General features: G+C 36.2%; 2 protein-coding genes across 2 annotated transcripts; both read right to left on the bottom strand.

Moving 5' to 3' along the window:
* Positions 1 to 1,580: 1,580 nt before the first annotated feature.
* LOC140867451 (serine/threonine-protein kinase-like protein CR4) lies at positions 1,581 to 2,976 on the bottom strand. Its single transcript, XM_073272518.1, has 2 exons — positions 2,426 to 2,976; positions 1,581 to 2,242 (listed from the first exon to the last, which is right to left on the bottom strand). Exons 1-2 carry the CDS (start codon positions 2,805 to 2,807, stop codon positions 1,632 to 1,634), a joined length of 993 nt encoding a protein of 330 aa, XP_073128619.1. The 5' UTR covers positions 2,808 to 2,976; the 3' UTR covers positions 1,581 to 1,631.
* A 2,025-nt stretch (positions 2,977 to 5,001) lies between these two features.
* On the bottom strand, positions 5,002 to 8,508 carry LOC140863830 (receptor-like protein kinase HSL1). Its single transcript, XM_073267552.1, has 2 exons — positions 5,831 to 8,508; positions 5,002 to 5,749 (listed from the first exon to the last, which is right to left on the bottom strand). The coding sequence occupies exons 1-2, from the start codon at positions 8,445 to 8,447 to the stop codon at positions 5,361 to 5,363; spliced, it is 3,006 nt and encodes a 1,001-aa protein (XP_073123653.1). The 5' UTR covers positions 8,448 to 8,508; the 3' UTR covers positions 5,002 to 5,360.
* Positions 8,509 to 10,075: the final 1,567 nt, after the last annotated feature.

Raw genomic sequence — 10,075 nt, forward strand, 5'->3', positions numbered from 1 at the left:
CGAGTTCGTTAGCTTAATTTTTTTAAAAAAAACATGACTTATTAATTAGCTATATGACCTGAAAGCCAGGAAAGAAGAGAACACTCCATGTGGTTAAGATTTTATTAATCCTAACTATTAGCAATAAAATTCTCAATTTTGTAATTACGTAGAGGACCTAATTAATTTAAAAAAACTAAAATTTATAACATTTCACATCTGTATAAAGAAAGATATATGTGCATGAATAAGTTTTAAAACAAAGGATCTCACATGACACATATGTATAATTTATAAAGATATATATTACTTATGATTTTATTATCTATTCATAAATTTTTACTAGCCCACAAATTCAAGGATGAAGTCAAAAAATTCAATTAAAATGTTCTCAAAATGATTCTTTTTACCGGGTGAGAGGTGAGGTGCGGTGGGGTACCGTGACTAAATCATTTTTTAAAAAATAAATGTTATTATAATTCAAAGATTAAATAACATACTAGAGAATAAAGTGGGTTTTCGATATATCGTACCAAAAATATCGATATGAAAAAAATTTATACCGGTACTGATTCCGAAATTCCGAAATTTTGATATGGAAAAAATCCATACTGATACTGTACATATACAAAAAATATTCGGTATACCGAAAAAAATGTGCGTATATCGAAAACATTTCGATACGATATCTCAATAATTCGATATTTTTGTACGGTATGTCAGTGCTAAACAAAGTTGAAGAACGAGTGCAAGGTACCATCACCTCCTTTGCAACCGTCCCTGCACAAATATACTTCCTCGACCGTATATGAAATTGAATGATGCATAAATTATTGACATTACGACCGAATTTATAAGGTGAGAATGCACATTTAGGCTTGCAACCGAAAGTGACAACTTCGTGAGATTAGGGGAAATAATAATAATTATTTTTTTAAAAAAAATTCTTTCTTGATTGATTTCCTAAATATGAGGGGATTTGTTACTATCTTTCTATATTGTTAGGAAAGAAAAATTTTGAACAAATTTCAGACAAATGATCAGGTAAAGACAAATTAATTAGAGGCGATGAGAAGAACTACGTACATGGCCAAACAACGCTTATTCGGTGGGAAAATTAGGTGGAATGAACCTTTGTCACTGCCCTATATCCCATCAAAACATTCCTATTTATACCACATTTTTATATCCTATTAAGTGTATCCTTAGATTATGTTATTTTCATTTCGGGAAATTTTGAAACATTCTCCTTGTGCGTGTGCGTGTGCGGCGTGTGTTTTTAATGGAGAAATCTTCCCCTTGAAATTTCATTTTTTTAAATCATGTATGTTTTTTTCTTTATAATTTTAATTTTTTATGTTGTCTCAGTTTTATTATGCAAACTTTATTTCTTTTTTTAATGTTAGTCATTTTTACGATATAATGTTGATGTGACATCAATGTCGGGCTGATTTGTGTAGTACTACATTAACACTCTTGATGACTAAAATTGGCCAAAAATTAGAAGATACAGAACTAATTAAGATTGAAATTTGATTATATATATAAGACTAAAATTAGAAAGAAGTAAAGATACAAGACTAAAGATAAATATAAGGTGACAAAAAATATACAATTTTAGGTCATGTTTAAAACAATAATCAACAAATTAGCTACATCTCCAAATTGCTCAAAATAGTAGCCACTTGAACCATAGAAGGTCTATTTTTCCTAGAATTTCCAACACAAGCCAATGCAACCCTAGCCAATCTAAACAATGGCTTGAAATCACTCGGAATCACTAGCCTAGGGTCCAACAATTCACTGAATTTCATCTCTTTGATCAAAGGCATTGCCCACTCAACAATCAACCCTCCTTCACTTCTCCTCCCACTCAACAATTCCAACAAAACCACCCCAAATCCAAACACATCACTTTCCTTAGAAGCACACCTTTTCCCAATCCAATATTCTTCATCAACATACCCCACTAACCCGTCCCTATCGTGCGGTGCCAAAAAATTCAGCCCATAATCGCAAATTCTTGCACAAAACTTGGAATCAACAAGTATATTAGATGGCTTCACACAACCGTGTATTATTGACGGTGCCGCCACCTCATGCAGGTACTCCATCCCCCGTGCAGTGCCAGCGGCTATCCTCAGCCGCCGTCCCCAGTCGAGAAGCGCCAACCCGTCGGGGTTCTGGTGCAAGTAGAAATCCAGGCTCAGCATGCCATTAAATTCCATTACTATTATTCTCTCCCCTGGAGCCTCCGAGAAGCCTGTTAATGATGGAATAAAAAGTACTAAATTAAACTACTATTGGTGTCTTGGTTTGTGTCCAGTACATCGGTTGACTAAATAACTTGGGTACGAGAGCCCGGGTCCAAGTAAATTTCTAACATATATCATGGTATATACAATATATAGGCAACATATGAAACATACAAGTATCTTGGACAGACCTGTTATGGGAACCACGTGCGGGTGATCAGATAACGAAAGCCATTTGATTGTCGAAGAAAAGCCGAAACCGGCGTTGTTTAAAACCAGTCGAGGATGAATTCTTTTGGCGGCCGCGAGCTCTCCCTTAGGCATCACCGCTGCATACACAGTGCCCAGCCGACCTTTTCCGATGATCCTACGGTGGCTAAAGCCATCGGTGGCAGTGTCGATTTCCATCAACGGATACAAAGATGCAGAAACTTTGGGTGCTGGGAGGGTACTCCGCTTCCTTAATGGCTTCTTCTTGCAGTGAAGGAAAAGCGTGACAGCAAAACTCATAATACAAATTGACAGGAGACATAATACTACATAATAGATGATTGGAACGTCACCATAACTCATTTTCCTCCAGAATTATATGACTTCTTTTCTGATTTTTTATAAAGGAATTAATCAGGGCGGATGAAGGCTTGCAAGTACATCCAGAAAGAGTAATACATGAAACTAATATGTGAAAGGAAAAGGCTCTATTAATTAAACTTGTTTACATGCATGTGTGTGTTCTTTGAGGTTCGATTGGGTAAGAAATGGTGGAAAGACATACTTGCTAAGGTTAGGAAATTGTTAGGTTGTTTGATAAGCCACTCAGTTTGGTTGCTTTCTTATTTCCATTAATATTTTTAGAAAACTTTAAAGAATATTGTATACATTTTGTAGGTAGCTAGCTAGCTAGTATGATTTAACATTTGAAAACATTTTTTTTAAAATGCATATTGAATCAATTGAAAGTAAACGCTTAAAAATATTCAAGCTAAAAAAAATTTCCATATCCTTAAGGTTACGCTAGGATTGATTATATTGATTTGCATTTGTGGGAGAATTTCAAATCATAAAATATTTGAGATTGAAACATAAAAATGTAATTTGCTAAGTAACATAAAGATTTCAAATCATCCCTTTAATTTTGAACCTAATGGATGCTCTGGATTTGGGGTGTAGATTCGAAATCAAATCTTAATAAAATATCTCAGTTAATTCAATGTTTTTGTAAAAAAATGTACATTATCGTTATGACAGTATTGAAATTCAAAAATCATGAACGACTCCTATTATTTATTTATTTATTTTTTATAAAAAGTTATTCTATAAGCTAGTTGTTTTTCCATTTCAAAATACGACGTCTTTGTGGTACTTGAAGACATCATTCCATTCAATGTTTTTCATATAATATTTTTTTTCCAATGTATTGGCAAAGCTTCAGGTTAGGGATCAAAGTAGGTAAAATAAAGGGTTTATATCAACTTTGAATAAGAAAAGAGCAAAAAATTTAGTACGCTGACAATTATTAGTTAAAACAACTCCGGTAATCCTCCATCTGCCTCGCCCTCCAATAATTAAATGCTATTAGGTTTGATCTAATGGGCCTCTTTTTACCAAACGGTATAAATATTTTCATCTCTTTATTAAAATGATATGGGCTTCTTTCAAACAGATAAGTCCAAAAGTATCGGGCCTAGAAACAAGGGTTGAGTTGATCTCCACCAGCCCACTCTAGTCACCCTTCCTGGGGTTTTTGCGAAGCCTAGTCATATGAAAATGAAACTATTGTTAAGTGTACGTCTTGCAAAATTTTATCAATATTAGGTTTCATTATTCAATAGTTAATTGAAAAATAGTATGAATTATTCCATTTTCATTGAAATTTTAAATATATGAATTTAATATATAAATTATTAGTTTTATATTAAACTAGCTCCTCTTGATATGCGACGCTTGCACATGTGCATGAAAAAATGTTTAGGTTAGATATGTTTGGTGATTTCTAAATTTATAGCTTTTTTAATGATTTTCTTAAGTTACTAATGATATGATTATTCAATTTAATATTTTTAAAATTTAAATAAAGATTAAAAATAGTTTATTAATTTCAAAAAATTTGCAAATTAATATAATATGTTAGTTATAGGTGAAGCACAATATATATTAATTATATTTTATGTTAAAAATAGAGAATATTTGTAAAATTACAAAATTATCCATATTTCATGAACTAGTTATAATAGTGGATGAATTTTTTTTAAAAAAACAATGACGGTGTAGACATGCAACACGTACACTGTTAACCTTTTTAAATATGTCGGGCGAATTTAGATATAAAACTGTAACTTAAAAATAACACTTAATAAATTTACTTTTAAAGTAAATATAATTTTTTTACCAAAAAAAAAACATTTGCGGTTTTGAAATTTGTTTTATTTTTAAATATAACTAAAACAGATGTCTAAAAAACATTTTTTTAAAACGGGTTATGATGAATTGAGGATTATATATTAGCTTGCACATTGTATTTAAAATTACCAAACTATAATGCACTTTTGAAAAAAAAAAATTCTGAATAAAGTATTAAGATAATTTTGTAGTTCAAAGTAAACGTGTAATCCAACTAGTAACTCAATGTGTACATTCAATGTGTACATGTAACATTTTAAAAAAAAATTTGTTCAAGTTTCTTTCTTGACGGTTCGTTTAATCGTACAGTCTGGAGGTCTCCTGATCGCAGAATCATAATTATATGCAAGTACAGTGGACAAAATAATTAAAGTGGGCTCGTAAAATTTGAAGCAGCACAAATTTTATACATGTCACAAGGTAATTGAATGCAATCTTACCCAGTGGTTGCAATAAATAACAGAAACTCATAAGATAGGACTTTTTTTGTAACCTGCATAAATGTCTGGTATTTGCCATTAAAGGCACCAACTCATCTCTCCGACAGCCAACTGAAAAGTACTGCTTAGATGATAAAATGAAGGATTCCAGAGATAAAAATTCCTCCAAGCTAAGAGACAGTGAAATGTGTTGATTAATGATTCCTTTGCATTTTGCAGAGAAAAGCCAATTCCTTTTTAGTTTCATCTTTTCACCTTACCATAGAACATGTATAACTAAAACCCGTCAGGCTACACTTCCCTGATCTGAAGCATCTTCGTAGTAATACGGTGTAAGTTTGCCGTCTTTCCCCGCGTTTGCCTGGTTTCCAGCGCTAATTTCTAGCAACATTTTCACTGCTCGTCTCATAGATGGACGATTGATAGGAAGTGGGCTGGTGCAGATGAGGCCAATATTCAATACTTTGCATATTTCATCCTTGAAACAGGAATCGAGTTTCGGGTCGATTACATGATCTATCCCTTTCTGATCTAATGTGAAACACACCCATCTTACCAAATCCTTCTCCCCAAACTCGGGATCAACGGGAAGCTTCCCTGTTACCAACTCCAGAATGACTACACCGAAACTGTATACATCACTCTTCTCATTCACTCGTAGGGTGTGAGCATATTCTGCAAATACCGGTGTGATTTCGTTAACAAGAAAAAGATTATCGCAACAAATGACATTTGAAATATATTTAAGTTGCTAACCTGGTGCTATGTATCCACAAGAACCTGCAATTACAGACATTGATTGAACAACCTTTCCATTTGCATCAACCACTTTGGCGACACCAAAATCTGCAACCCGAGCTCCATATTCCGCATCTAACAATATATTATTCGACTTCACATCTCTATGAACAATTGGAGGTACACAATCGTGATGCAAATAAGATAGCCCCTCGGCAGAATCCAGTACTATCTTGAACCTTATTGGCCAGTCGAGCAAGCCACTTTTTGTGCTATGAAGCAAATCATAAAGACTCCCGTTAGGCATGTACTCGTAAACCAGCAGCTTGCAATCCCTGGTCGTGCAACAACACCACAGCTTGACGATATTCTTGTGCCTAATCTTCCCTAATGTTTCAACCTCTGCATCAAAACCATCACTTTTAAGGTTACCCTTTTCAACATCTCCGCCATCATCGCGCAGTTTTGAATGTCCCCAAAGTTTTTTCACGGCTACAGCCTCACCGTTGTTCAGAACCACCTTGTAAACCTTACCAGATGACCCACTACCGATCACATTATCTTCATCGAGGGCGTCTAATATCTCATCCTCGCCGAATACCAGTTTATGGAAAGACATTACTGTCCATTTTGATCTATCAATTGATCTTTTAGCCGTCTTGAATTTTCTGTACTTCAAGCAGAACCATACCACACCAACTATAAGCACCAATCCAGAAAGGATGAAAATTGATCTCAGTAACCAAACGTAGCCTTTGTTTTTTACTCCACTGCTTCCATCACACAAACCCGCGATATCTCCACATAATCCAGGATTGCCTAAAAAGCTATCTTTATAGCTTCCCTTGGCATAAAATGGTGGAATGTCTCCAGAGAGACGATTATTCGACAAGTTGAGCCGATTAAGTTTCAAGTTCTGCAACCCTGCTGGGATTTTGCCGTCAAATTGATTTCCGGATAAATCAAGATAATTTAGAAGAGCTAACCTCCCAATTTCATCTGGAATGGCACCCGAAAAATCATTATTTGCTAAATCCAGCTCATTTAGCTTCTCCCAAGAATGAATTCCATTTGGAATTTTACCAGATAATCCATTGTCATGAAGATCAAACTTTACTAATTGACCAAGATTCACGATACTGCTGGGTAAAGAACCCGAAAAGTTGTTACTATTGCCCGAAAACTCCGTCAAATTTTCCAATAATCCGATCTCCTCTGGAACAGTGCCAGAAAAATTATTCTCCCACAAAACCAACTGAGACAAATTGGATGCGCCAGCAATAGTTTTCGCAATTCCACCGGAAAATGAATTGTCCGCAAGCTCAAGTAGTGACACGCGTGGAAGACCCCAAAATCCCGTCGGAACGTTACCGGAAAACTTGTTGTGCCCCAACCTCACGCGCTGCAAGCTCGTGCAAGAAGCGAGTGTCGACGGAATGCTGCCGGAAAAAGAATTCTCTATCATTAACAACTCTTCGAGCAACCCCTGATAACACAAATTTTCTGGAATCTGACCAGAAAATCTATTGGTCGAAACATCAATCCACCTCAAAGGTGAGATCTTACCAAGATTCGGAGGTAGTTCCCCGGATAACTGATTCTGGAAGAGCCTCAATTCGTACAAATTAGGAGAATCAGCAATTCCCACTGGCAATTCACCTCCCAATTGGTTCTGATACAGGTTAAGTGACTCGAGGGGCAACGAGCACAACTCAGCTGGGATCACCCCAGTCAACTCGTTCATAGAGGCATCGAGCCGCCTCAATGACGTCATTCTTGCCCATCCTGTGCTCGGAAGCTCGCCGGTTAATGAGTTATTATACAGCTCCAACTGAACGGCGTGCGTCAACTCAGTGAGCGATCCCGGAATGGAACCCGTTAACGAGTTGTAAGCCAGGTCTAAATCTGTGAGCCTAACGAGTCGGCCAAGCGAATCCGGAATTTTCCCGATTAAATTAGTTTCCGTCAACCACAGCACTCGAAGATTCGTAAGGTTGCCAAACTCCGGCGGAATGCGACCAGGATAGAAAGGGTTGTAGGAAAGATTCAGCTGCTTCAGCGTCGAAACATTCCCCAGGAAAGACGGAATCGTCCCTTCCATTAAATTCTCCACCAAAGATAGCACCTCGAGTTTCTGAAACGTTCCAAAGCTTTCGGGGATACTGCCGGAAAAGTTATTTCCAGTAAAATCCAGATACTTTAAGCTGGGGAGATCCGCGAGCTTGGAGGGGAGCGCTCCGGTCAAGTAATTCTGCGCTAAATCGAGGTGCGCCAATGAATGGCAAGTGGCGAGATCATCTGGGAGAGTGGAGTTTATGAAATTGTCGTAAAGGGAAACGAAAGACAAGTTTTTTATGCGGCAGAGGATGGAAGGGAAGGGGCCGGAGAGGTTGGAGCTCGAGAGGTCGAGGGAGGTGACAGATGCTGTGTTGGGATCGCAAACGACGCCGTACCAGTTACAGGGGGTTTCATCGCGGGGATTCCAGCTGGAGAGTACGGCATTTGGGTCATCAAACCCGAACTTGGCTCTCTGGAGATAAATCCCTTCTTGGTTCAGGCAGAGGATGAGCGGCGGAGATAGGAGGAGGAGGAGAAGGAATCGCAGATTGAGATAGAAATGGCGGTGGCGCTGCATTTTCCGGTGGTTGGTCTAGGAAATGCAATGCCAGCTTCAGTTTGGAGAAGATGTGGGGCGGGAGACGTTATTGGAAAAAAAAATTGACTTAACTAAAGAAATGTTACTGTCTGAAAGAGACTTGAATATTCTTTTATATAGATATAGATATACATTTGTTTTTTCAGGTCCATTCTATAATAATTATGTTTGGGTTATCAGTAAATGAAATAAATGGGTGTGTGTGTGTGAACAATATATTATAGTGGTGGATTTCATGAAGAGTCCCCACTCCCACCATGCTTAAAAATTGAGTATCACTGAATCAATCTTTTTAGACAGGATCAGAATTAAGTTTTTCTTTTATTTTAAAGTGAGACAGGAGCAAAATGAAGTTGAGTATTGATGTAGGGTACATAATTATCAACAAAAATGTCATACTTGAATTATATAGGAACTTTTAAAATTTAATCAGTAATAAGTTCCTTTTGGAATACTCTACACAGCAAGAATGTTTTATAACAGCAATTCTTGTTATCCTAGACTTTAACAAAATGTATTATTACCAATCATTTGTTTTTGAAATGGTATCATACAATGTTACGTTTTTATTATTTGTCATCATTTCAAGTTACAGAAAGGGTTTATATTTGATTTTATTTGATCTGCGAATCACCTTAAATTTCTTTTTCAATTTTCTTTTTCGTGATCTGCTATGTAGGATTAGGATTAAGTAACAAATCCAATGGAGTCACTTCATCGCTCCAATCGATATATTGGAAAACTAATGGACCTAAGACTGCGTGCCCCAGCATTCAATAATTGTTTTTGTTAACAGGTAAGTAGTGTGACCTGACCGGCCTCTTCACATTAATTTTCTGAACACATCATTCAATTTTGAAGGAAATTCTTAAAATCACCGTTTTAATTATAAAGTCCACGTTTCCTTTTTTGTTTGTTCCAAATATATAATTATATACCATATTTAGTAATATTTTATTATTCTCTTTTACTAATATACCCTTATCAACTACACCTTGAAAATTGTGCAATTATTTTTTAATACATTAAATAGGAATAAAATAGAAAATTTGTATAAAATTTACTTTCTCAATAATTTTTTCTTAATCTGTGTGAAAAAAAATAAGAGTATGTATTTGAAACGGATGGAGTAAATATGTTAATATTTTTTTGTAAAGTCTAAAAAAAAAAAAAAGTAAATTTCAAAAATCCAGAAGATGGAACCACTGGCTACCCCCCGAACTGTAGCTTAGATACACAATTCTGTAGCCAAGATGTGCATGGTACATTACCACGTGAGACGACTGAAAATGACCTGTGCAATGTCCTGCTCCATACATGCCAACAAATTTAATTGATAGATTTTTTTTGCTATTATTATTTTTATTATTTTTTCACCTCGGATTGTCAAAACAATTTACTCCATTGATTAATTAGTCCGATACTTTCACTGTAAAAAGGCTAGTGTGTCTAGACCTGGCCACGGGTCGGTTTCGGTTCGGTTTCGGGTCGGAACCATCGGGTCCGGGTTGGTATTTTGCCAACCCTTAACCGGCCCGTCCTTGGTCGGTTCGGGTCTGGATTCGGGTTCAGTTAGCCGTCGGTTTCGAGTTCGGGTCAACCCTTGC

Source organism: Henckelia pumila, chromosome 4, assembly GCF_033568475.1.
Source record: "Henckelia pumila isolate YLH828 chromosome 4, ASM3356847v2, whole genome shotgun sequence".
NCBI classification, from domain to species: Eukaryota; Viridiplantae; Streptophyta; class Magnoliopsida; order Lamiales; family Gesneriaceae; genus Henckelia; species Henckelia pumila.

Excerpts from the sequence above, each read along its gene's own strand:
- LOC140867451 (XM_073272518.1), bottom strand. The coding sequence starts at position 2,807 with ATGAGTTATGGTGACGTTCCAATCATCTATTATGTAGTATTATGTCTC. Across the intron at positions 2,243-2,425 it reads GCACGTGGTTCCCATAACAG|GCTTCTCGGAGGCTCCAGGG; the intron begins GTCTGTCCAAGA and ends CATCATTAACAG.
- LOC140863830 (XM_073267552.1), bottom strand. The coding sequence starts at position 8,447 with ATGCAGCGCCACCGCCATTTCTATCTCAATCTGCGATTCCTTCTCCTC. Across the intron at positions 5,750-5,830 it reads TTGTGGATACATAGCACCAG|AATATGCTCACACCCTACGA; the intron begins GTTAGCAACTTA and ends CGGTATTTGCAG.